This window comes from Panthera leo, chromosome D2 (assembly GCF_018350215.1).
Source record: "Panthera leo isolate Ple1 chromosome D2, P.leo_Ple1_pat1.1, whole genome shotgun sequence".
Lineage (NCBI taxonomy): Eukaryota > Metazoa > Chordata > Mammalia > Carnivora > Felidae > Panthera > Panthera leo.
In genome coordinates, this window is record NC_056689.1 from 84390983 (window position 1) to 84418010 (window position 27028).

The 27028-nt window shown below is 55.6% G+C and overlaps 2 protein-coding genes across 8 annotated transcripts in view; one reads left to right on the forward strand and one right to left on the reverse strand.

Annotated features, from left to right (window-relative positions):
- Positions 1-16819, reverse strand: part of EBF3 (EBF transcription factor 3) — a 116593-nt gene extending 99774 nt beyond the window's left edge. For all 7 annotated transcript variants that reach the window (XM_042908485.1, XM_042908482.1, XM_042908484.1 and 4 more), the window contains exons 1-6: positions 16635-16819; positions 16393-16549; positions 15963-16026; positions 15200-15255; positions 12215-12288; positions 10540-10608 (exon numbers count right to left, since the gene is read on the reverse strand). In XM_042908485.1, coding sequence (XP_042764419.1) covers positions 10540-10608; positions 12215-12288; positions 15200-15255; positions 15963-16026; positions 16393-16549; positions 16635-16768 — 554 coding nt within the window. In that variant the 5' untranslated portion in view covers positions 16769-16819. The remainder of the gene's footprint in view (positions 1-10539; positions 10609-12214; positions 12289-15199; positions 15256-15962; positions 16027-16392; positions 16550-16634) is intronic.
- A 468-nt stretch (positions 16820-17287) lies between these two features.
- On the forward strand, positions 17288-26506 carry LOC122201848 (translation initiation factor IF-2-like). Its single transcript, XM_042907812.1, has 6 exons — positions 17288-17603; positions 18199-18347; positions 20924-21031; positions 22493-22652; positions 24590-24772; positions 25710-26506. Exons 1-6 carry the CDS (start codon positions 17288-17290, stop codon positions 26504-26506), a joined length of 1713 nt encoding a protein of 570 aa, XP_042763746.1.
- Positions 26507-27028: the final 522 nt, after the last annotated feature.

Sequence of the window (27028 nt, forward strand, 5' to 3'; positions counted from 1 at the left end):
TGGATGCTCTAATTGCTGGGAATAATTATAATGGGGTCTCAGGGAACGTAAGAAGTCACTTGTCGTGACAAATGCCCCAGCCCAGCACATACGCTTCTGACCGCGAGAACGGGAGCAGACAAATCATGTCCTCCCTTAAAGTTAAATGTACTCCTAGACCTTGCTTAATTCACAATCGTGTACGAAAGCCTTTTCGAAACGGTAAGGCACATCCACGTGTCATATCGTTCTCAACCAAGGCAAGTTTATTTTTACTGCCAAGCGTTTTCTGAGACTGTCGTGGGCACGCTATATGCTAAGAGCAGCGCGTCCAACACAAAAGCTTCGGTGGCCAGCAGAAACGGGAGAGCATCCGCCGTTCGTTAGGGCAGCGGGAGAGAGCAGGATGTATCTTTGAGCTGCACAAAGGCACGCCTCTGGACGGGGAACCTAGCCGTTTATTAACTTGCATAACTCATTTATTTGTTCAAAGTAATGATCTTTGGGAAAAGGGCTGTTATATTTAGAACCTGCTTGTCAAATTTAATAAATGATAGTTATTGCCATTTTTTCCCCTGAAAGCAGTTTTCCCAGATCCTTCTCACCTTCCCTGGGGTCCCCGCCGGCCAAGGACCGATGGGCAGCCCACGTCTCGGTAACTGATGGCTGCTGCCCGGTGGCCGGCTCAGGCCGGTGACCTCGGACGGTAGGGATGAGCATCACGTCTAATCCAATCCCCCACTTATTTCCTGACCCAATCTTCCTGATGTCAGAGGACAAATCGCTTCATTGAGAAAATGGAAATGGACGGGCGAGATCCCTTTGGTAGCAATTCCAATAACCAAATATCAGGAAGGAGACAGGAGAGAGGTTGCTGGGGACCACCCCATCCCGGCACACTGATCTGATTTACAAACCTCTCCTAATGTGAACCAAATGCTCTGGGTGTGAATTCATACTTCGCCATAAAACCCTTTCGTTGCTCTGTCTCATATTAAATACCACATATAACTCTCAGCAGGTTTTATGTTGTGTTTCACTGTCAGCAATGGCTAAAGCTGGCCTAACATTTTGTTTGGCAATTAGGAAAATTTGTAGTTTAATTTATTAAACCAAAAAAGCCAACAACTCCGCTGAATGCTGAATTCATTCCATTTTCAGGCCACAGTGTAGTATTCTGCCTTCCGATAATTTAACCGTTCTCCTTTTATGGCCTGTGCTATTTAAATATTCCAAAGAAGTATTTCTGGGGGTGGGAGGTGGGGACCCAAATAATAAGCAAAATGGAGTGACACCACTGAAATAAAGTCTCGGTAAAAAGTTTTCACTTCTTTGCAAAGGAGCCAGCTGTTTTAAAAACAAAAATGGGGGTGGATCACGTAAACTTCTGAAAAACCCACAGACAACATCCAAATACCAAAACACTAACTGCTATGATAAGCTCACGAGTAAGGGAGTTTACTCCAAAGACACAGTCAATGAAAGGGAAAACACTGCCCAGAAACCTTTCATAAAGAAAAAACAGAAAAACAGAAATTCAAAAAGTATTATTAGTGGTTATAAAGCTATAAAAATACATGGAAGGCTCTTAAAATATATTTTAAGTGAAAGAAGCCAATCTGAAAAGGCCACACTGTGTGATTCCAACTCTATGACTGACATTCTAGAGCGGGCACAAGTACAGGCCCAGTATGAAGATTAGTGTCTGCCCGGGGCCGGGGGTGAGGAGGCGAAAAGGCAGAGCATAGAGGATGGTTAGGAGAGTGAGACCACCCTGCATGACATTGTTGTAGGAAAAGACCTTTGGGACGCACAGCATCCAGAGTGAACCCTAACTAAACAGCAGACTTCGGTTTACTTACAACATATCAGTGCTGGCTCATCAATTGTAACAACGTGCCTCACTAAGGCAAGACGTTACCAAACGGGAATATGGGAAAGACTTTGTACTTTCTGCCCGGGTTCTCGTGTTTCTGTAAACCCAAAACTGCTCTAAAAAAATGAAGTCTGGGGGCGCCCAGCTGACTCCGTCAGGGGAACATGGGACTCTTGATCTCGGGATCATGAGTTCGAGCCCCACCACCAGCCCTGGGCCTAGAGCTCACTTAAAAAAAAAAAAAAATATATCAATTTTTCCAAAAAGCACTCTCAGACCACCTTGGAATCTATATCAAATGCGGAGGAAGGAAATGCCAAGTAGGGGTGGTTTGTCGCTGGCCACAGGTGTAGACTCCGTGGCCCTGCTCCGTGACCACCCCGTCCTCAGCCCCGCTTTGTGCCTCCTGGTCTTTCTTGTTGGCCACAGGATGTCATTCCACACAGCTGGATGGTCCTGTGACCTGAGCGGCAACAACTTGGAAAGGACATCTGCATAAACTGGTCAGGACGGGATTTGGGTACCTGCACACCACACCCCCGGATACTGAAGGTCTTAGAAAACCCAGGGCCTTCTCAGGGAGGGCCCCCCCCTTCCTCAACAGGACTGGACAGGACCATCCCCGACCCCTCCCCAATGCCTAGCTGGTCTTGTCGGGTGTTCGTTGAGGTGAAAGGGGCACCCTTCCCTGCTGCGCCTTCTGTGCAGGCCCCGTCCCCCACCTAGAGTCAGGGTGACCTACCTGCCTGCCCCCACACGTGCCTTGGGAAGGCGTGCCGCCCACCTGTGCCTACAATCGAATCCCACACTCTTATGCTACACATAGGTCACCCTCGGATGGCCCCACGCCAGGGGCGGCCTGCAGACCCGTTTTCCAGTGACACCACCACATCCAGACCGGCCATTCCTGCGAAAAGTCTCCGTCTCAGTGAAAACTTACATCGGGCTGTGAGGATGTGCAGGAAGCCACTGCTGAAGCCTTTACTCGGACGGGGAGATGGGGGCTCAGGCCAAGGCGGGTCTTTCCCCCTTTGGAACTTCATCATCAGGAGGGCAAATGTTTTCAGGGCCTTAAACACTGCCCAAGTTTTGTCTTGTTTTAACACGGCACCCTGCCCCCCACTGCCTTCTGCTGAGAGAGAGGGAAAAGGGAAAATACAGGCAATGAGGGAGGAGGGAGGAGGGAGGAGGGAGGAGGGAGGAGGGAGGAGGGAGGAGGGAGGAGGGAGGAGGGAGGAGGCAGGGGAGAGCGAGGAGGGAGGAGGGGGAGGGGGGAGGGGGCAGGGAGAGGTGGGGGAGGAAGGGGAGGCGGAGGCAGGGGCGGCTGGAGCTGCCCGTCAGGGCTAACCGAGGCCTCCTCCCCAGATGTGCGAGCAGCTCCCCTCCACACCCAGCAGAGGCAAGCTGGAGCCTACTCCTTCCGTCCGCGGGGCCCGGGCTCTGGGTCCTCCAACGACGCAAACTCTGAGCCCTTCCTTTCCGCACATGTTAAACTCATTTCCTAGTGAATTACTGGGGGAAGCAGGGCTGCCCCTGTGCACGCGCACACGCGGCACTCGGTCCACCGCTGGCTCCACGGCCCCGCGTGCATTTGGAGTGTTTTCTAGCTGAGCAACTTCCAGCCAAGGAATTAGAGGGAGAGTTCTCATTTGTTTTGTTTTTAAAGGGAAAGGGAAACCAGTGATTCAAAAACAACCCGTTACAGTTTCCCTGCCCCAGCCCCCACCGTGCCCTTCATCGAACTGGTCGCAAATGTATAGCATTTATTATGTTGATAGATAGGACAGACTGTTTGCTGAATAAATAGTTTTGAAAACAGCCTCTTCAAGCTTTCTACAATTTAATGAACCCTAGTTACCCCCAAAGACCGAGAAGCTTATAAAATACAATCCCCCCAAAAAAAACCCTTAACACATAAAATTCCTCTGCTTATTTTTCTAAATTATAGCCATATTTTTATTTTAAAGCATTAATAATACCAGCATAATGTCTCATTATGTAGACTTTTGACCACAAACGTTTTGGGGAGATTTGCTAGGTAGATAAACAAACAAGAGGGGCTTGTGTTCTGGCGGGCTAACGGGAGGGCATGGTTTTCATTTTCTCCGAGCACAAGCTCCAGAAGCTGTGCCCAAGCCCCGGCTAAGCTCCTTGAGTTTTCACTTCCTGCACCCCTACTTGTCAATCACTTCCTGTCTGCAACGACAATTTCCATCATTAGAGCGTGCAATTTTTATCTCCTCCAACGCGCCGCCCGTTGCCGCTGTTAGTTTGAATTCTGATAAATTATTCACCATCTCTGAAAAGTAACCGAAATCACAGCATCAGCGTGAGCCGCCTACATGCACAGGGACCACCACCCTCCCGGTTTGTCTCCTAAACGCTCTGACGAGGCCAGCTCCTCCCGCTTCGGCGGCACGAGAAGGCCTGTGGCCAGCCCCAATTATCTGCTGGTGCACAGAGAGTAATTATTTGCTTCCTGTAAGCATGCGTAACAGAACCCCGAGTTTGGACGGCTTTCCATAAGGTAATCCAATTCATCCAAGCCATCCTAACACAATTACAGGCACTGGCAATATCTTTGCTTTTCACCTGATAAGGCTGCCGCAGAGGCACGGAATGGCTTGCGTCAACATACCTCCTAGAGTATAGCTTCTGACAGGCCCGGCTTCCAGCCCCTCCCCTCCGCCCCCTGCATTTTCATGCCTGCGTGCCGCCCCGGGCTCCTGCTTACAGCAGCAGCAGAGGCAGCAAAGAGGCTTCTCCTTGCTCAGGCGGTCAAGAATCCGAGTTGTTTGAGAGTGTTGCGGAAATCATGACGAGCGTGTGGCTGCTTTTAAAACCCAGCCTCTGCCTGGCTTGGCCATGGAGTCCTTGCCCAGGCCAGGCACAGCCATAAATCTCCGCGGGCCTCCTCGGCCTAGACCAGAGAGGCGGGCGCTGGGCCTGGTGGTGGCCCCGAACCACCGTGGCGTGTGGGGACAGCCAGCACACGGACTTTGCATGTATGATGTAGACTCTCCTCCGACCCTGGGGCTGCCGGGGGGGGGGGGCGGGGAGAACAAAGTCGGACCTGTTTCTGGTGTCTCCCTGTGTAAGTGAAAGCACGTCATTGTCAGACAGTAACGTAGTGCTTCCTCTCCTGTTTATTTTCAGAAGTTTATGGAAAAATGTTTAAGGGATGAATGAACTTTTTGCCTCTCCCCACTGGCGTGCCAGGGAATAAAACGGCCATTCACACCTGAGTGTGACAAAGCCAGATGGGGCCGGTGCCAGGCAAAATCAGATTCTTTGTAGCCACATCCATTCATCCCAACTGTGTGTTCCTGTTGCCAAATTCCTGGCCAAGGTCTTCCCTCCGCTGAAGTCCCAGCGTATTCAAACAGACCCCGAACCGCACCGCGCCTCAAACCCACGGCAGAGAGCAAGAGGAGGGCTCCGGGATCCCAAGGCCTGTTCGCGGATAATTATAGTCCCATCTTCAGGAAAACCGAGAAGGGAAGGTTCACACCAAACTGCACTGTTTTCATCGCGTTATGCAGATGAAGTGACGTGATGTCGTTTAGGCAGTTAATAAACAGTCTCCGTGTTGCAGGGCATCCAAATGCTACTGAATAGAACACCCTAGATCCCTGAATGATGTGTAATTAAAATTATTTTTAAAATCCTCCTTGACAGGCCGGGGCTTAGCCAAAATGTAAATGACATTAAAGAAGACAATGAATTTAATTTTATTTAATGTCCCTTTTTGCAGATCCTCATTTACATAGCATTTTTAACAAAAGCGTTGACCTTATAAATGCTGGCATTTGTACAGCTCCCTCAGAGTTGGATTTAATCACGCTCGTGCAAAGCCATGAGGGAGGAAGCTTTAAGTTCTCGGCTTGGAGATGGAGTAGGAATAAAAACAGTGGGTCTGGTCAAATGTTTATCCTCCCCGCTTCTGAAAACAACCTGACAAGAAGATGTAAAGGGCTGGGGAATAGCCCGGTGCTGTTTGTAAGGCTTGGTAATAATCATACATAATCGTTTGGAAATATAGCTAATAAAAAATATAATGAGTGTTCAGCAAAATCGGCATTAGGCCCAAATTACATGATATTAATACTTGAACAGGTGCAGAAAGGCGCTTTAAATGAGGTAAATGAATAAAATGTCCCAGAGCACAACTGTGTGTGCTGACAAAAAGTCAATGCCATGAATAATTCAGCGAGGGGGACCGCCAGCAAAGGTCGGCTCTCTTTGACCTTTGTGACAGGAAGTGAAAGGAAACACTGTTGACTAAAAAAAAAAAGAGAGAGAGAGAGAGAAAGAAAAGAAAGGAAGAAAATCTCCAATCGGTCTTCAGCTACCGTTCTGCAATCACTTTAAAGGTGTAAAGTTAAAACGTGTAAATGAATCAAGGCAAGGCTGGGGGGGGGGGCAAGTTAAAATTGTTGGTAGTTAGCACATCAGAGTAAGGACAATGTGAAATCACAGACAATGAGAGGTTAAGTAAATAATATTTTTCTACAACCCCACGTCGATTATGTATAAAAATCTGAGGTCAGCCGAAAAGTATTTTCAGAGCCCACAGGGTTGAAATTCTGTAACAGCTGTTAAATATGACAAAACTTCCCTCCCCATCCCCCCCCCCCCCAAACTAAAGCTATTCCAAACTCTGTATGAAAGAAAATGGGATAAACAGATGTCTGGCTTCCAGACAGGAAAGTAGGACAGACTTGGAATGAGAAGTCTCCCCGACTCTATAGACCGATGCCAGATTTACCGGGGAGGGGGCGCTGCCTGCCACGGAGGTGCCAGCGAGCAGGACGCCTGAGACGGTGCCATCTGGAACCACCCCGCCGAGCACGCTCCCGGCACCGCGCGAGCACACGGCGTGCGACCCGGCCCGCGTGGACGGTCACGGCGCCCGGCGCCCGCCGCTTCGCGGGCTGCAACACGTGGGCCCGGGCGCCCCCGGTCCACCCAGGGGGGCCAAGTGCGCCAGGGAGGCGAGGGCGCGTGCCTTGCTGGGCACCTCCAGGAGGGCCCCGGGCGCGCTCACCAGGATGGCACAGGGGGAGCACGAGAGCCAAAGTGTGGTTCTGGTTTAGCAGCCACACCGACATCCTGTAATCATTTACAGCCCTTGGAATGTACGGGTGAAACGAGAGAGATTTATCTGTTCATAGTTGGGATATGTGGACAATGGGTGTTCCTAATGAAAACCATCTGCTTTTGTGTTTTCCCAGAAAACATTATTCCATGAGGAAAATGATACTCCCATCCTTTTCAGGAACACCGTAAGAAATTACATATGCATGTGTACACACACATACACACACACACACGTGTACGTGGGTGCGTATGCACACGCACACCTTTCCCTCCCTGCGTCTGGCTCCCCACAGGTCATCGCGATCTACCGTGGACACTGTCCCGTCGCGTCCACTGACCGTGCTTTTACTTCCCAGCGTTATGCCTCTCCTTTCCTTTACCCCACAAGTCGTGACGTTAGCTTACGTCAACTGCGGTGTAATTGTATTTTCAGAGCTATAAAAGATGTTTGTCTGGCATTGTTTTATGAGGAAGACGACAGTTAACGTAGGTGAAACCTTCACGGTAAATTAAAAGGGTTTGATAATACAAAATATCCTCACTTTTCCCCCCTTCTTTCCTCTGAAGCGCGTCTTCCATGCTGTTCATGAGTATTTAATGCTTCTGAAAGACAACTAAGTTGTGTAATTAATTGATTTAAGGCATCGGAGTCTATAGAATGTGATTTCCCTGCCAGAGCGGGAAGCTTACTCCTCTGTTCTCATAACACAGAGAAGCAGTCTCAGCGTGCCGGAAGAGGCTCGGTGTGGGTTAGAACAAATGTGGGCCCATTGATCTCAATTCAGGTTGGAATTATTGGTTTATATCCTCAGGACAAATATGCCTTATCTGGTCAGAACCTGCTAAATGTATCCAAAGGCCACAAGGAGCTGGCGAAGCACATTGTATATAATTCTTTTTTAAGCCAACTAACCAAGTGATGACATTGCTGATGGGGACCTGTAGACTGACTCACCAATCTGATGGGATCTTTTATCCTGCAATACTCCAGAGGGAGCACAGGCTAGCAGCTCAACATGAGCGACTAATTTTAGGAGGCAACACCCCCCCCCCCAGAAATGACTATCATTATGGAATTGAAACTCATCTCAGCTGTGAAAGACTGCACCTCTCTAAAGATGTTCCCCTCCTGCAGGTGTTTTGTTTTTTTTTTTTTTTCTTTCTCTGATTAACACAACTTGCCCTAGTGAACACGAGATTCTTCGCTTTCCCCCTAGAAACAGACCTTAAACTGGAGGAAGAGCCAATACGGCAACGGTTTCACGAGCATCTCCATCGGGCAACAAAATTAGTGTTTATCCACTGTCAGTGACAGCTCTCTTAAGAATGCTAAAAATGTACATTCTGTCATTACTTCTTTTTTCTTTTTAAATACATGAAATTTATTGTCAAACTGGTTTCCATACAACACCCAGTGCTCATCCCAAAAGATGCCCTCCTCAATACCCATCACCCACCCTCCCCTCCCTCCCACCCCCCCATCAGCCCTGTCTGTTCTCAGTTCTGTCTGTCATTACTTAAGAAACTATCCTTACCTCAAAATCCCTAACATGGAAGGTGATTAAAATTCCTGTAAAATTGTCATATCTTTGAATTTAGAAGCCAAGCAGATTTTTCATCAATAATTAAGACCTCCAAAGCATTTACGCCAGGCGTAAATGGGGCTGCAATCCTCCTTATTCAAATAAACTTGGTAAACCCATTAGCCAAATGTTTTTACATTTTTCCCCTCCTCTCACGCTTCTGGAATATCAAATGATCACACACTTCTCTTAGACTAGAAAGGTTTCGGTAATCTCGGCACACACTTCAATTAACCAAATAGAAGAGAGCATCCAGACAAGAATGAAAGGGGACATTTCTGCATATCAAGGGAAGATATTTCCCACCGCGTGGATTAAAACTGAGTATTAAAAGGTATTCAGTATCAACAGTCGATAAATGATTGAATGGTACACAAACCCAACGTGATTTTGAAGGGAACACACAGTATCCCAAACGTTCGTGGAATCGGCACGACCCCTCCGTTATTGTGCTGACGACGTCACAATTTAAAAGGAAGTCACCTTTCTAAAATCTCACCATCTCACCAACCGAAGACAACCCAAAGAGGCACGCCTCACAATCCTGCATTGCCAGCAAACACACACCGCCTCTTCAGGCATCTCACGCTCAGACAAGATTCCAGGAGCTGCTCAAACACTTTTAGCCAGTCAAAAACAAAATAAAATGAATTCGGTGACGAGACGACAATCCAAGGCCGTACGATTTCCATAGCCACCACACTGAAGACAAATATAATTCTATTGATTTTTGGAGTTGGAGTTCTATAAAGTGTTGAACTTGTTCTCAATTGCCTGAGTGACGGCCACAACTGGTCAGCCCTATTTGATTACTAATAAGAGAGCTGTCCTCTCTGTCAGATACCGAACATTCTCCACTAAGCAAACAGCTATCCCAGCTAGTTAAACATTAGCATTGCTCTCCACTGGTGGTGCATATTTCTTTAGGCTTAACTCATAGAGTTTTCCGGGTTTAATTTTTCAGACACTGGACAGCAAAGTTCACGATCAAAAGATAACTTTGTAATGAAAGCTGCTGAAATTCAACCCCTCTTCAAAACCGTCTAACCCTCTGCCTCACAAAACTGGTGTCATATGTACAAGCCTAACATTTATTCGATTTGGGTACCAATTGCGAAATCTGCAGTCAATCACACACTGGGCCTCTTACTGTTCCTCCCACTGTTGGGAAGAAAGGACTCCTCCTCTCCTCCAGGTCACCGAAAGCCAGCGATTTGGGTGAGTGTTGGAAGAGGAGGGTGGAAGGGGATGTTTTTGTTGTTTCGACCACAGCAATGCCAAACGCACGTTAGCACTATTAGGACTAATGATTAGTATCTTAAAAGGATGCGACGTTGCCCAAGGAATATGATAAATCGCAAGATGAAAAGCAGCAAGGTAAAGAATGCATACAGCTCATCTAGTTATGGAAATTAATGTTGGAAAATGTAACCAGCGTGTGTAATTAGTTTCAATTATAACAACTTTGGTTTGTTAGTTACATATTTGCTACTTGACATAAAGCGACAGCCACAATTGGAAAAAAATTAGGAGACATTTTGCAGCTAATTGAGAGCAGATTAAATTCATTCTAACACTGGGCAACAATTACAACAGTCAACGCCACCCAAGTCTCAACTTCAGCTATCATCCGAGATAAAAACAAGGCAAAAATGAAATACTTGTTAACAAATTAGCAAAAAGCATTTTATGACATATCTCTGGGTTGAAAGCCAGCAAATCTCTAGGCATAAAGTGCTCCTCACAGTGAGAGCAGTGGCAGATGATACTGCTTCCCTTGACAACTCGCAAGCAATTACTGAATCCCCACAGAGCGAGCCACCAGGTTTCCCAGTCAACCCACCTGTGCATGATAACGCACGCGGACAACAAATGGTGCAACTCGCAAGATGAGCTCCACACCAGACTCCAAAAAAACGGAGCAGCTAGAAACCGAGCACAAGCGAAAGGGCTGGGCTGCTGCTGCGGGTTTGTTTTGAGAAATGAAGAAGTCATCCTTACCTGTCAATGATTACAGGGTCTGAGGGCGTTTCGTTTCTGTTGCCACAACTTTTCTTGTCACAGCACCGGCTGTGGAGCAATGGTAAACACTGGTTTCAGTACGCATCGCGTCCTTTTATGCCCAACTTGTAATTTTTTTTTTTTTTTTTTTTTTTGAAGCCTGACACTAAAGCGGTCTGAGTAGAGACAACAAGTTCTCCTACCACAGCAGTCTGGCAAACGTAAACCCAGGGAGCTCGTGTGCTCTGCGGCTACACTCGTGATGTAAGTTTCTACCGGAAGGAACAAAGTTGAACAGTGTCTGGTAGCCTAGGAGAGCAGCCCGGCTCCTACAGAAATTCTGATGCTAAAATATGGAAAGCGTGTTCGGTGTTTGTCTTTGCAATGAACTGAGGAGAAGGGGAGGCAGGAGGCTTGGGAATAACTTTTCACAGCTCCCGCTTTTGTTTACCTCTAATTGTCAAGCTGTTATTTCTGGAAAAGGTGCAAGATGCCACCTTCAACCAATATTTCTTTTGGGCATTTATTAATTATCACCACAAAGGCACGCATCAATCTATCAGAAACTTCCATTGTTCCTTCTTTAAGCCCACCTTAACTCCGTTATTGAAACTTTAATTAAAGCAGAAATGAAACAAAAATGTTATGCTTCTTGCATTTTAAAAAAGCATACTTGTATAATGGTTACATGTCTAAATTAGCTAAATTAACACCATATGGTTGGCAAAGTATATAAAGCCTTTTAAAGCTGACAGCTAAAGTGATTAAAGAAAGTCTACAGTCTTCCACTTAGAGCTTAAATCACATCTGTGCGCTTTCTATGTTAATTGCAGTACATGCAGAAGTGGATAATAAAGAAATTCCACTTTATTGGTTGTAATTTATATTTATTACCTGATATGAGAAAAAGTCAGCTTTTGTATATTAGCGCTGTAACAATATGTCTGCTCAGAAATGGCATTTAGGCAACAGGCACCGTAGCCAGGCAGAGTATGCCCCTCAGAGTCTGAGGCCTGCTACTGTCGCCTGCAGACCCAGGCCCTTGCTACGCCTTGCAACTATGTTTCACATGCCGCACATGCAAAGTCAATGATGCATTTTTATTTGCCATGTAGGGGTGAGACTCTGGTGGTACTTAGAAAAAAACAGGTGGGAAACTGCTCTTCTGACAGAGATCTCAAGGAACGCGCGCACAATCTAACAACAATATGGACGAGGCATCGCCACTCTGGGGAAGAGGTTAACTGACGGAATCACAATCCAATTCTCACATAGGCTAGCGCTGGCATAAGTACAGAAGAGTTTCCTTTTTATCAATAACAGACAGTTGCAGAGCTCGGGACGCCAGTGCTTGCGAAGGAAGCAGTAAAATGAGTCCCAGCGCTGACTCCTCCGGCTCCGGGGACAGAGGCGTCACCCAGGACCCGTTTTCCTTTTTGACTGCACGAATTAATCCGCTCTGCTGAGCAGCCGGTGGCGCTGGTCGTCTCCGCCGGGGAGGGAGAGAGGAGAACGGGCTCCTCGGTGGCTCGGGGTGCAGACTCGGGCCGATTGCATTTCAATCGATGCCCGGCCCGAAGTTGGGCGGGGTGGTGGCGCCTGCAGGCAGCGTCCTTTGTGGACGCAGCTGGCGCCGAGGCCGCCCGCGCCCCCACTGCCCGCGCCCGCCGCTCACCTGCACATGATCTCGTGGGTCAGCAGCACGCGACACATCTCCGGGTTCTTGTCCTGGCCCTCGTACACGATGGCCTGCGCGGGGGGGGGGGACAAGCAGAGGCGGGGGTTACGCGGCGCCGGCGGCTTGGGCGCCCAGTCGCCCCGGGCGCTGCGGGTCTCCCGGGCGGCAGGTGCACTGCGGGCCAGGGGAGGCGTCACGGCCCAGCCGGGCCACCGTCCCGGCAGAGCCCCCTCCCCGCACCACCCGCCCCCCGCCCGCCCCGGGGCGCAGGGCTAGGCCGCGGCCGGCCTGCTCTCCCGGGCGCCCGCAGGGCCTGCGCGGGGCCCGGGGGTCGGGAGGGTGGCGGCCGCGCCGGGGCTGGGTGCTGGAAGTAGGGGTGGGGGGAGGCGGGTAGGGAGGCCCGGGCGCAGGGCGCGAAGGGGCTCGGGGCGCCGGGGCCCCCTCGGCTGGCCGCGCCGGGCCGCGTCCTCGGGCCATTGTCTCGCCGGAGTTCCAGTCTGCGTGCTGCAAACAGCCGGCGCCGAGGAGCCGCGACCGCCACAGCGGCCGCGCGCCCCGCTCCTCCCGGCCTGCCCGCCCGAGCCAGGTGCCCGCGGTGGGCGGCCGGGCCCGGGGCGCAGCAGCCGCACGTGGCCGCGCCGGGCGCCCCCGGGAGTGCTCAGGGCCCCGGGGCGCCCGGGCCCGCGCGGCCACGTGCTCCTCGCCGGATGATATTTGCAAAGAAAGTGCTAATGGCCAATCTGGTGTTTATTTTGAAACTGCTAACAATGATTTTTCTCGGGTAAAAAGGCAGTGTCTGCGCACACGCTCGGGTGGGTTTTGAGCAGAGGCTCCGCCAGATGGTGCGAAGGCCGAGGTGCGCTCACGACCGCGCGCGGCCCGGCTCCGCCGCCGGGAACCCGAGCCGGGGGCCGCCCGCACCAGCCCCACCGCCGGCCTCGCAGAAAAAGGAAAAAACGGGGGGAAAGGTCACTGGGGGAGGGGCAGGGGGCGGGGGCCGAGAGCCGCAAGTTCCCGGCAGAAAAATTCCACGGAAGGGGGAGGGGAGTCCCCTCTCCAGTTCCCTCCCCCCCGGCACCGAAAATTATCTGGAAATTACTTCCAATCTCCTCGGGCACTTCTCACACTTGCCTCCAGTTCCAGGCGGACAAAGCCCTTTCTCGACAAGGCCCGAGGCTGCCCTCTGGGAAGCGGGAAGGGTCCCCGCGAGCCCCTCCGCCCCAGCCTCCCTCCGGATCCGCTGGGAACCACGGCAGTGATGGGCCGTCTGGGGCTGCGGGGCGCTTGGCCGCGGCAGGCGCCGGCACTTCTCAGAGCCCGGCTTGTCCTCCGATGGATTCCCGTATTTATATTTGATTTATTTTTTATTTTGTAGCACAAACAGAAATCCATAAACTGTCGGTTCAGCGCCATTGACTCTTTGATCAGTTACTGGGCTATTTCTTTCCTTCTCCCCCCCCCCCATCCCCGTCAGTGAGAGGAGATTAAATGCCTTTATTTTCAGCCCTGTTTATGTTGCAAAGGTGCACGGCTAAATGAACAATGAGAGTACATTGAAAACGAAGCCGCCTCCTCTATGCAAACCAGAGAAACTCACGGCTGCCTGCACCCACCTCTTAATTAGACCACTGCGGTTCCGACAACATTTAGCCCTCCTGTACAAAGGAAATAGACGCACCCTGCCAACCAGCAGCCCCGTTTCGAGGCTTCTCTGAATCCCAGTGAAATAATCACCAAAGGGCACACAGCTGCCTCCGTCTTTCTGACAAAGACACTACTTTACCTGTAAGATCGGTTTTACCCTGAGAGAAAACCAAAGTGTTTTACGCTGCAGACGTTAAAATCCAACGCGCTTGTTGCCTAGGTCAGGACCAACTTTTTAAAGGGGAAGTAAAATCCGAAAAAACTAACTGCTGTGCCGAGAGTGGGAAGCTTGCGTCCTGGGCTGCAGGAAGCACCCAACTCCTGTCCTGCTTGGCTCACCAACCCCTAAAGTTACCATCAAAAACGGAGGTGCTACTTTCTACTTGCATTTCCAAGCCTGAAGCCCACCTCGGACGTCTAGTTTAAATCCATCTGTGCCTAGTGGATTTAATTTTCGCATGGAACTTGCCCCTCCCCCAACACCATTTTAAGAAAAGTGGGGGTGGGGGGAGATCTTTACAACGACTAAACAACAGTACCACCCAGCACAAAACCAGCCAGACTGCACACTGTCAAAAGGCAATGAAGTGCTTTTCTGCACTTAATCACATTACTGATAGCCAACAGTTATCATCGGAAAAGTTGACCAAGACAGGTTAAATAATTTAATAAGGAACTGCTTGTAATTATGTTATTTACAAGGTATGACAGAGGGTGGGAGAGGGGAACAGAGGCAGCTCCCAGAGCAATGGACGGGTGTGGGTGACCCCTGGAGCTGGGAGTTTGAATTATGGAGAGGGGAGGCTGAGAGGTGAAGACGGGCTAGCAGAGAACAAGGTGACTTTTCACCCCAACACATTTCACTTTTAAATCCAGATCAACGTCTCGCGTTACTAGACCATCACACCGGAAAGGGGGGAAAAATGAACTAATCAAGCCCAACTCAATGGGCTTTGGAAAGGACTTAGTTGCCTTTGTTACAGAAAAAAAAAAAAAATATCAATGAAATGATTCCAAGCAGAGAGAGAGAAACATTTAAAGATATACAAGAGGGGGAGCCTCCTGAAATTTCTCTGTCAAATATTAATTACCATAGCTAATTAAGACAGAATTGGATTCCACGCACAAGCCATCTAATAGAGCATATATGTCCTATTGTGATGACAACAGTAACTACTTTACCAATCGCATCGTTTATTCCAATAAATATGGAATTCTCATTAGCATGTCAAGGAAGCCAAGTGGAAAACAAGTCCAGAGACCCATCTGCCCTCCTCTCAACCCCAGGACAACCCAGCTGAACAGTGGAAAGTAGTGTGGAAGCTTAAACTTTCTCACCTGTTTGGTCATTGAATCTATGAGGCGCACATACAGGTCCTGCTCCGTTCTGACTCCTGCAAAAAAAACAGGGATAAATTCTCATCAGGATTTTAGCAAGGGCACCTGGGGCACGGGGCTGCTGCTGCCGCCGGCCGTGATGCAGCAAAACTCAGCCATGCCCTTTAAGAGGCGAAAGGGAACCCCAATCGCTTCCCCTGCTCTGAGTTTCTTTTCGTCATCCGGAACCTCTAAGACTCTTAGGGTTTGCACTGGAAGGTGCAACAAATTTGCCAGGCTGCGAGCAGGCCCGGTGGCTGCACCGGGTGGGCCCATGTGGTCATTTATTTTTAGAAAACAGAAAGCATGAAATGGAAACTGAGTGAGAGTTTGAACTCTTTCTAGTGTCTCTCGAGGATTTTTTTTTTTTTTTTTCAAAAACTCGTGCACAGGAAGTCAGTTCCGCTCCGCTTATGGAGCTGCCCCCATCTCCATAATTAACATTAATTTGCAAAATTGAAAAAAGTCACTTAAAAGTGATGTCCTCCTGAAGCCCCATATCGATCCCCCTTTTTACTTTCTGCTTCGAGCCCCACCGGTTAATCATGTGAAGTGCCATCGACTTATTGATCGTTTATGTTTTGTTTTCCTTCTATGCCACGAGAAGATTTCGTGTTTACATCCGTGTCATTTTAATCTCGCAATCTTTGTGTCCGTTAGCCGTCTCGGGAAAGGAGGGCGAGCCCGGGCGGGGCGGGCGGCGGCGGCGGCGGCGGCCACTTACCGTTGCTATACAGCAACTGCAGTTTATAGTGGATGCCGTTGTTGGTTTTCTCGTTGTTGGGCTCCTGAAAGTAACGATAAATAATTGCGTTTAGTGCGATCGGCGTCCGGCGCGGCCACCGCGCTCGGTCCCCCTGCGCCACCGAGGCCCCGCGGCCTCACACATGGCAGGACTCGTAGCTGGGAGCGGCGCGGTGATGTCACTTTCCCGCTGGAAGCCCAGCGTCCTCCTCGCCCCGAGCGAGTCCGGGGGCGCGCAGAAGTTGCGCAGCCCCTCGGCGGTGGCCCGGGCGGCCGCACGTGGCGGCGGCGGGGGCGCCTCGCCGAGCGGTCCCCGCCGCCGAGGGGGGCACGCGGGGCCACCGCGCGCGGGCACCGCCCGCCTCCCACTTGTAGAAAGGTGGAAGGTGTGATGGTGTGCGGGCACTTACTTTCTCTTTCTCCACGAAGTCCACAAAAGCGGTCCTTTCGATCTCCACCGGCTGCCCCTGCCTGTCGTAGAGCGCCAGCACGAAGTGGAAGAAATTGGACTTCCGGAGGTTGGAGGGCGGCTGCTTCTCGAAGTGCGCCCGCGCCAGCCCCACGCCGCTGCGGGAGGAAAGGGACAGCGGCCCGGTGAGGAGCGCGGCGGCCGGGGCCGGGGCCGGGGCGCGCGGGGGCGGCCGGTACGTACCTCTGCGCGGCCGTGTTGGCGTCCACCACCCCCGCCGTGTGCATCCACGAGCGCACCGGGTTCATGCCGCTGCCCAGCGGCTCCTCCTTCATGGTCGTCCCCCCGCGCGGAATATTCTCCTGAATCCCAAACATGAAAACTGCTGGCGGCGGCCGCAGCTCCCGGCCGAAAGCGCTTCCGCGAGCAGCGGCGCTCGGGGCTCGGCGGCAGGCGGCTACCCTGGCCGCGCTCGCCCTGCTCGGCGCCTGCGGTCCGGCCCCGCCGCCGGCTTCAGCCCGTCCCGGGCAGGCGCCACATACACCAGCGGCCGGGGCGCTCCGGACGGCCGGGGGGGCGCGGAGGCGGCTACACCGGCGGCTACACCGGCGGCGGCGGCGCTTCGGAGGAGCAGGACGCGGTGGCCGCGGCGGCGGTTGTTGTTGTTGTTGTTTGCAGGCGCGCTCAACGTGGTGTCATCCTAGCCAGGCGGCGTCCGCGGCTGCAGGACACTGCGGGATCGCCCGCTTCTGGCGCGGCCCGCCTGCTCCAAAGACAAATAAACGGGGCAGTGAGTGCCGCGGCGCAGTCCCGGGCGCAGGCGGGGCGCGGCGGGGCCTGGAGCGGCGCGCGCAGCGGACGGAGGCGCACAAAACTCAGCCCTCTCTCCCCGAGGAATGGACCCTTTCCCGGGAGCCAAAACTCGAAGCCCCCGGGAGCGGCGCTGTCAGAGGGTGACGTCGGGGGGCGGCGCCTGCGCCATATATGGGAGCGGCCGCCCCTCGCCGCGCCCCTCGCCGCCGCCGCCGCCGCCGCCGCCGCCGCCGCCGCCGCGCTCGCTGACTGACTGCCTGACGGCGCCGCGAGCCGGCCCGAGCCCCGCGAGCCCCGCGAGCCCCGCCGCCACCGAGCGCCACCGCGCGCCGCCGCCGCCGCCCCCGGCCGCGCTCCGCGGCTCCTCGCGCCCACCCGCGGCCCGGGAAGTTCCCGCTCGCCCAAATAAAGCTCGAAATGAAACAAACAGCCAGTGCACAATCGCTGCTTGGCCCCCCAATACCTCCTCCCCAAATCGGCCGCACGGTCCAAACACTGTAGGGAGGAGGGGGTGAAGTGCCGAGGCGCCCCAAGTTGCCCAAATGCACGCAGTACACGCCACGGGGCCTCAGCGCGCCTTGGGGCGGCCCGAAGGGACAAGTGGGTAGAGGCGGGCAGGCCGCAGGGAGGGGGCTGCAGGGGCCAGCCTCCGAGTGGGGACGGCAGGGGGGGTGGGGGAGAAGGGGGGAGGAAGGTAGGTGGGGGCGGATGGAGAGGGCAGGGCTCCCTCGCCAAGGCGGGGCGCGCAGCTCAGCCTGGTTTCTAAACAGACCTCAGGCTGCTGGGGGGCCGGTCTGCCCCCGTCTGGGCCTCGCCGGGCGCCGGTGTTTCCTGCCCCGGCGGAGGCCGCCGAGTGCCGGGCTGAGGACCCACGTCGGAGGCGGGCTCTGCCAGATGCTCTGTCTTTCCCGGCGGCCACGGGAGACCCCGTCCCCCGGCCTGTGCTTAACCGCGGCGAGTGACAAAGAAGGCTCGGGGCTCTCCGGACGGACAGGAAGCGCGCCCGGCCTCTCCGGCGACCCGGAGCCGGGTGTCCGGCTGCGCGCCCTGCGCCGTAGCCAGACCTCCCCGGCGCCAGCCTCTCTAAAAGCCGAGCGGACGCCGCGGGCGCCCGGGTCCTGCCCTCAGTGCCGCCGGGCCCGGGTGAGCGCGCGGCGCGTAGCTTCCCGACCTGGTTTCGAGGAATCGGGAGGGCAACAGGGCACGGGCAGCGCGTGGGCCCGGCGGCCGAGCTCCTGCCGCGGGGACTCGGCACCCAGGCGCACTGCCCGCCCAAAGGACGTCTGCACGACCAGGAGCAGAGACCCAGGGGGCTACCAGGAGCTGTCCCGGCACTTCCCAGCCGAGAGAAATCAGGCCCTTTCGATTAAAACAAAACCAAAACAGGTCTCAGGGTGTAAGTGTGTCGCAGGGCCCCCTCTCCCCGCCCGGTATGGGGTGGCACTCCCTTTTCCCATGAATTGGCAGTGTGTGTACGTTAATATTTTAATTAATCGGGAAAAAAATCGAAGTCCGATTTATGTTATCTGGGGACCCCCACGCTTCTTGGAAGGGGTGAGAAAAAAAAAAAAAAAGATGTGTTGGAAAGCAATCTATTTTGCTGGTGTTGGGGGTTAATGACTATTGCCAAAGATAAGTGAATTATCAAAGCTGTTGCGCCAGTCCTATCTCAAAATCCATTACGGTGCCGGCCGTCTAATTAAATACGTAAGTATAATAAAATCATATTTTATGACTATTTGAGGGTAATGAGATTAGTCTTTAGAAGCGATCGCCACATATTAAAGATGCCACTGTCTATAGAATGTTAATAACCTTAAATCAAAGTGTATGGAAACTATTCACGATAAATTAAAAGAAAATTTCTGTATTCCTAATAAGCCCAGAGCTTTCCACCCACATCAGACTGAGTGGAGAAAGGAACACCTTCTTCGTGGAGGCACAACGCAAAATAAAGTTGGCCATAGGTGGAGGGTGGGGTGGAGAAATTGCTTTGTCTCTGCGTGTTTAGCTGCTTCGGGGGGCTCACGCAGGGCGAGCGGCAGGCGAGTGTTATTGTCAGAATATGCAAAGTGCCTTTTCGGGGAAAGATGAAGTTGGAAATAGGAAACAATGCTTCCTTTGTACCACACTTCCTAAAATGCCCAGCCCGCCTTGGAGGTGCCCCCTTCCTTGCGCTAACGAAAGTATCATGCTTAAAATCATTTACAGTATCTTTAATTCAGATTACACGCGCCAAGGCGATTTAAATCTGATTACCAAATTAGAAGGTTTAAAAACAAATCCTTCTAAATCTGATACTGTTGACTAAAGAGGGGAAAGGAGTTCTATAAGCCCATCACATAAGGTAACGATCCTGCCCCAGAAAGAAAAGGGGTTTTAAACCTTTTTGACAGCAAATGCAGCTGCCCCAGTATTTTGGACGATATTAAGGGAAAATGAATGCAAATCTGTGTTCAGCAGCCATCTGGCCCGAAATGGGGGAATCAGCTGCTCTCACAACAGGCTCGGAGGCTGAATCCATTTCAGCTCATTTTCTAGATCATCTGGTCCCGCACCCAAAGCGTGGAAAATACGGTCTTTATCATTCACCAACTTTATCTTTTTTGTCACTCAACTGCTGGCTCCGAGCTGCGGGCACAAGGGCCGCCCGACCCGGCCGGGTCTCCACACGGGCCTGCTGGGGAGCAGCCTGGCAGGGCAGCCCCTCGGCCCCCACCTCACCCCACCCCAGAGTTTTGCGTTAATGGAGGGGAAGAAGCAGCGGAGAGGAGCGAGGGCCGAAGCACAGGGCTGGGGAGGAGGACGGGACTGCAGGTCAAGTCCTGGGCGCCCTGGGAGATGCTGGGAGAGGTCCCCGCGCCAGCCTCCTCCCCCTGGAGTCCCGCTCCCGTCTCTCTCGCTTCCTGGGGAACTAGGGGCGCCCAGCACCCAGGCAGGGAAAGCGGGGGTGGGGAGCGGGGCGAGTGGGGGGGGGGGGAGCGGAGAGACAGGCTGACACTTTGGAAGTTGCGCAGGCCGGGCCGCTGCTCCAGCCTCCGCTCACAGGGAGCTCCCGGGGGCCAGACGGGCGCCCAGGGGCCGGGCCGGGCGGGGCCTGACCTTCGTTGGGAACCCCGCGGGCCGAGACGGCGACGCCGACCGCTCAGGGCCCCGCGCTCAACGCGATTTGCACGGGTGGCCCTTGCGCCGCCGCCGCCTCTCCGCCGCCGCCTCCTCCTCCTCGGAGGGTGGGAAGTATTCCTTTTGTGCGGATTTACGGGGAGAGGCTTCAATGAGCCCCCTCACATTTGCATTTAAATAGCGGCATCAAGCGCTTCGCGTGCCACACACCAGTGGGCTCCCAGATGTCACGCCGGAGTCAGTCAGATGGCCAGTGCCCAGCTGTCCTCCCCACGTCGTGCCGGAGCAGGCAGTGACCTTAAAGAGACAGCGCCCGCCGCCCCTGGAGCCCTGTTGGGGAAGCGGCGTGCAGAGCGCAGGGCAGAGGCGGCGCTTGGCCGCTGACCCGCGGCACCACCAGAGGCCGAGCCGGGCGGTACGACCCGGCGGCGTCCGCACCCAGGCCCAGCCCGGCCACCCTGCTGGCCTTGCAGTGCCCAGTGGCCCGGCCGCCGCGCGCCTCCAAGCCCCTCCGCGTGCGCCCATTACCCACTCGGGGAGGGCGAGGGGCCGTTCCCCGCGCACCAGGCGTGAGCGTCCCCCTTGTACCTCCCCAGTCCCAGGGCCTCCACTGCTGCGTGGTGCAAGGCCAGGAGAGCGAGAGGCGGGCTGGTGCCAGCCTCAAGAGTCATCCAGAAACTTGGGCCAAGTCGGGGTCCCAGGGAGTAAGGCTAGCCACGGCGCCCGCTCCCGCCCAACGTTCAGGCTACTTTGTGAATGCCCTGTCTCGCTCGCGGCCCGGTCCGGGGAGCCAGCCGACCCTCCCTACCAGCCTTCCAAAGAGCAGTAAACTGCATTTCCGGCGTTGAGAAGCCCGGGCAGGGGGTGTTCCTGGAAACCGAGCCCCCTGAGGGATCGGGGGCGCGCGGGCGCGTCCAGGCGTGGCGCCCTCGAAGGGCTCGTGGCCTCAGGCCCAGGCTGAGAGGCCTGCCACTCAGCCCTCGAGAAAGGGTGAGAAGCCAATGCGCCAAAGGCCCCGCGGTTCGCGGTCCGCCGCCAGTGCGGAGTTGCAGGCACGGCCCGCCCCCACGTCCTCCGCGCCTGGGGGGTCACGCTCAGCCTGCGCTGGCTACCTGGCCGCCGGCCCCACTCCGGCCCGGGACTCAGGACCCGGCGCTGCGCACAGGCGGGGGCCAGGGAAAGAACCAGAAATTAGAGAGCCTGGCAGACCTTGGGCCCCGGCGGGAAGGAGGCCACACAGGGGCCGGAAGGGCCGAGAATAGGGAAATCCTGGGAAGGCACACCTAGAAAGTCCCGTGAACTGCGAGGTAGGGTGGAACAGCCAGGCGCCCGCAAACCCTGCCCACCTGGGGTCAGTGTGTCGAGGCCCCTGAGTGCCTCCAGGGTTTGGCTTTGTGCCGCTGGGTCCAGCTCACCGATGGGCTGCGGGAGGCCGGGGAGGCAAGGGCTCTGGTGTCCGGTCACCCGAACCTATTAAACTGCGTATAAATGGGGCCGGACCAGGTACGGGTGGGTTTTCCAGGCCAGAGAGAGCGCCTTCGCCACCTCGGGGCAGAGATGGAAGCGACGGGGCTCTCAGGAGTCAGGTGGCGAACTGAACCCAAGCCAGGCGGGCGTCCCGCCTGCCCTCCCAGGCAAGTAACTGGGCACCTCGCCCAGGACGCACGGGGCGCACCAACGGGCTCCTCTGCCCTCTGCTACAAAGCAGGGAGGCCTGACCGGATCCACAGGTAAAAAGTGAACACTGCAGGGTCTCAGCCCCCAGTTCTCTGCATCATCACCCCTCCCAACGCCTCATCCTGTAAGGTTAAGGTTAGCAAAGCCCGACCCACCCCCCCACCCCCCCCCCCCCCCCCCCGAGTACCCTAAGAGGCTCAATTCTCCAAGCTGGAATATGCAGGCGCCTCTTGTCTAAGCGGCCAAGTTTGACAAACAGCGCCTCCTGGGGTGGGGAGAGCAGTGTCGCTGCACAGCCGAGAGCCACGCCGCCGAGGCTTCCACCTACCCCAGGGCAGGTGGCTGCCGAGGCTCCCTGCCCAGCCTCACAGCTGCGCTGCACGTCCCGCGCACCCAGGCCTCGCTGACCCCGGGACCCCAAGAGCGCACAGAAATGTCCACCCAAAGCCTGGTCCTAACTGCCGCCCACGTGTGTCTGCAAAATCCAGGCCAAGCCCGGCGCCGGCAACAAGGCCAGGGCAGTGAGCGCCGCGCCCACGCCGTCGCTGGCGAGAAACGTGCGCCCCAAGTGCCCAGTCCCGCGAGAGACAGCGGACGCGCCGCGGAATTCGCTCGACCCTCTCCCTGGAAATCCCAGGGCTCTCCAAGGTGGGCATAAAACGCCAGGGCGCAACTCGATTCCCGCAGCATGCGAAATTAGAAAGGAAACAGTTAATTATTGTCTCCTTGTCCTAACTTTTCTCTGGTTCCTTCTGTCACTTTGGCTGGCCCCACCATTCTGAATCTGCCCTGGGGGCTCTTCAGCCAGAGCGAGAATCCCAAATCAGACACTCGCATTCTGCGAGCTGGGCTTCTCCCAACGCACCTAGCAACCTTAAAGGTTGCCTCTCTGCGAAAAGCTTGGGAGAAGCACCTGAGCTGGGAAAGACGGTTGGCGTGTGGCGCGGTCCCTGGGACCCGAAAAGGCGCAGCGGTTTAACAACGAGCTGTTGTTTCCGGAGCTGCGTTCAGCGGCGCCCTAAGGCAGTCGGGCAGGATGCGCCAGAGCCAGCGCCCCGGACGCGGATTCCGCGCCCACCCGCCCCCGCCAGTTTACAAAGCAAACTTTCCCCTGAGTAGTTTCTAGATCGAACGGCGCACAGAGTGCGCCAATCAACACCTAAACAGACCCAAACTGTAGAAACACGGATCGATCAGATAATTTCAAATATTATAATTGGCTTTAATTAAACACACTGCGTTCTAATTAACTCTGAAATTTTAGCATGCTTTGGGACACTGGTGTCTGATTTGATATTGTCAGTCCAGATGTCCTAATAAAATTCAATCCTCCACTCAAGACTTCAATATTCACTAAGAACAAAATGCAAATTAAATGTAAAACCTAAAGTATCGCCAAAGGTATAATCAAGAAAGGTGTCTCAAAACTTCGCACTTTTTATTACGCAGTAGTTAAAAAATGCAGATTACATGCTAACAAGACCTCTCCAGCACACCATAAATCTTAACTCTTTCCTGGGAGGGGGTGGAGGGCCCCGCCACCGGCTTAAACGTAAAGGAAGGGGTAACCAGACCCCAGGACAGAATTGAATGCCCTCATCTGAAAGCTAACGGAGCGCAAAAAGTTTGCCAGTGAAATTCTGGTTTGAAACGGGTTTGCCAAAACGGGCAAAGGAGTTGGGGGGCTAGAGAGCCAAGGGGTGGGGGTGGGGTGGACGGCCGGGCACGGGGACTGACGTCCTCCTCAGCAGCGACACTCGCCCACCCCTCGGCTGCACCTTAACCGGGTGTGGACGCATCCGTTCCTGTGCGCAAAAATGCGTTGGTTGGTGGGGGACAGCTGCCGGGCCTGGTCAGCCCGCCCGGGGAATTACCTCGGCTGTAGGGACTGCGACGAAGAGGCTGCGAAGAGGAAGGGAGAGCACACTGCCCTTGGACAGAAATGTGTCAAGTCCTCCTTCCCTTCGCGCCTGCACAAACCCTTTAGCCCACGTCCGCGCGACTTCTAAGGGATCCGAGCTGGCGCACGGTACCCGGCGGCGCGCGGCAGAGGGATGGCCCCTCCCGGTGAGCCGGGCGCAGGCCGTGCAGGGGGTGCGCCTTTGGTGACACATTTGGCCGCGCTGTGATTCTTTACCAGTCCGAGGGTCTGCTAAATTTACAGCCCAGAATGAGCCCTGTGAAAAGGAAGCTATTCCCACATTAAACATGTGTATGTTTTCCATACTAATGGAGTCACTTAAAGCTGTTGCTAATTTAACTTTGTAAAAAGGCCACACTGTGGAAATTTGCATTTTCTTTAGGATATTGAAATGAAGAGAAAACTGCTGGGCGGCGAGGCTGCCCAGGGCATAGCTAGGGGCCATGCAGAAATAAAAACAGATAAAGAAAAGAAGAAAGAAAGAAACCCGCTTCTCTTCTAGACTATTAATAAGCAATTTGTCCCGCTGAAATTTACATTGCAAAGCGGAGCGCGCCGGCAGCCGAGGCGGCAGGGCTGGCGCGGGCTCGGGCGGTGCACGCCGCGCGGGGCGGGGGCAGCCTCTGGGCCGCCCCGGCCGCCCCCGGGGGTGATCTATGGGCAGCTTTGAACCTGGCGTCCTCGCCGCCGCACCGCCGACCCTCGCCCGCACCCACGCGTGTCTGCGCGCCAGTGCCGCGCCTGGGCCGCGCGGCCGGAGAGCGAGGACGGGGGCTGCGCGGTGGCCACCAGGCCTGCCGCAGCCAGGTTGGGGTCTCTCGAGGGGAGCCCCTCCGCTCGCACGAACGTCCGGGACCCACGGACTCCCGTCCGCCCCAAAATGCTGCCCAGGCCGTAAATTTAAAATGCCAACAAAACGCTTGATTTATTATTATTATTTCTTTCTTCCCGCCGGGCCGCGCCGCGCCGCCCCGGTCCAAGTGAACTGCAAGTGCGGCGCCCCGCGCTCCGCGCCCGCCCCGCGCCCCCGCCCGCGCCCCCGCCCGCGCGCGCCCGGCGCCGCGCGGCTCCCGAGCCTAGCGTGGGGCCAGGGCGCCATCTACGGGCGCCGCCGCGGCTCCGGCTCGCCTCCCGGAGCCCGCTCCTCCTCCCGCCGCCCGCGCTCGCCCCGCGCCGGCTCCGCCAGGCCTGCCACTTACCGCAATTACGCGACGCTCCCCGTGCCGATCTGCTTAGGAAACACGGGCCGCTAGTTAGGCGAACTTTTAAGCGCCGTGGCAAAACTTTCGAAAGGAAGGCGCCCTCCTGCCTCGGATGTTTGGGCACGATTCAGAGATACGAAATGCAGAGATAATGCAATTTGATTTGTTAGTCTAACTCTGCGATTTGAGACTCGATGTCCCCAAAGACCAGGCGAGCTTCCCCCCCTTTATTTATTTTTATTAAAACATCAATCTACGCTGGAGCTGGGTGAACTCGGTTTCACCTGGAGAACATAAAATTCTCCATACCAGAGAAATGAGCACCTTTCATAAATCAGCGGTATTCCTGACACATCGATCAATTTTTGGTTGTTAATCCGAAAGGAGGAGTTTTAATTGCTTCCTGCGTTCTCTTCCAGGCACCTCGGCGTTTCGACCTTTCCCTCCCTCCCTCCAAGGGTCTCACTTACCCCGGGTCGTTCCACTAAATCCCCGGCACCCCCAGTCTCCGCCCGCGCCCGTGCGCGCCTCCCCCGCGCCCAGGGCCCTCGGCCCGCGCTCACCTCCCCGCGGTCCGGCCAGGAGGGGCGCAGGCGGACCGCCCCCCCACCCCCGACCCCCCGGAGCCCGAGCGGCCGCCCAGGCAGCGCTCGCCCGCCGCCAGAACGCTGCCAGGGCGCGGCGCAAAAGTTCACTGCGAGGCCAGGCCCGCAGCGCCGCCCGAGGTCCCGGGCTCCCGCGTCCCCAACGCCGCCGCGCGCCTCCGCCGCAGCCCCGCCCGCGCCCCCCGCAGGCCAGGGGAACGCACCCCCGCGGCGGGCGGCGCGCCCGGCGCAGCCCGGCCCCCCTGCGCCCAGCGCCCGGCCCGCGGCGCGCCAAGTTCAACTTTCGTGGCCGGCGGCCTCTGGGGGCCGCAGGCCGGGGCGGGGAGCCCCCGACGGGGCCGCGAGCGGACCCCGCGCGCCTACCTGCGCCGCTCATTCGACGGGCGTCGCGGGGCGCCCTGGCCGCGAGGTGGCGGCGGCGCCAGCGGCCGGCCGGGAGGGTGTGCGGCCCGGCGCCTTCCCACGTTCCCACCTCCCACCCTCCCGGGAGAGCCCACGGGCCGGGCCGCGAGCGCGCCAGTGCGCACGCGCCGCGCTGCCTTCCACCGCGGGAGGCGGCGGCGCGGCGGGCGGGGGCCGGGCGGTGGCGCTAGGAGGTGCCCGCAGGCGGCCCCGCGGCCCGCCCCCGCCGCCGTGCCCCGCCGCCCGCCGCCCGTGCGGAGGGACCTCCGGAGCGTCCCCGGGGCCGGGCGCGGAGCCCCCACGGGGAGGCCTTCCGCAAGCGCCGGAGCCCCGCTCCTTCCTCCAGGGCCCAAAGGCTTTGGCGACCCCTGACCGAAGAGAGCGCGCCAAGCTCGGGGAAGAGGCGCCCCGACTTAGACACCTGTCCGAAGCGTGTCCCAGGCCCTGGGCTGGCCCGAAGCCGTCGGTGTAGACTCGTGCACTTTCCCGAGCAGAGGGTGGCGCGGGTCCCCCCGGGCCTTTTTGGTAATGCTGAGTGAGGGGACAGTTTCCGTGGAGTCTGGATGCTGATAACCTGGTGGGAAGCACTCTACTGCCTGGCGGGTACAATAAAACGGGGGCAGGCAAGAGCTCTCCCACACAGAGAGCGAGAAGGGCCAGGACTGTCCCGGTAAAGCCACCGTGAGAGAGAACGCCTGGCCCTCCAATCTGAGCCCTGCGTTCCAGGCAACGTCAGCTGACGTGCTCCCGCTGCCCGGGAGAGAAGGAGGCCAAGCAGCCTTGACCGCCCCACTCCCTGCCTTTGGTGTCACCCAGGAAATGACCTGATGTCGGACCTTTGCCATTAACATCTGGAGCCGCTGCTGACGGCAACGAAAGGGGTCGGGCGGGCGT

Excerpts from the sequence above, each read along its gene's own strand:
- LOC122201848 (XM_042907812.1), top strand. The coding sequence starts at position 17,288 with ATGGACCCTTTCCCGGGAGCCAAAACTCGAAGCCCCCGGGAGCGGCGC. Across the intron at positions 21,032-22,492 it reads CCAAGTCGGGGTCCCAGGGA|GCCAAGCCCGGCGCCGGCAA; the intron begins GTAAGGCTAGCC and ends TGCAAAATCCAG. Across the intron at positions 24,773-25,709 it reads GCCCCTCCGCTCGCACGAAC|GAGGGGCGCAGGCGGACCGC; the intron begins GTCCGGGACCCA and ends CGGTCCGGCCAG.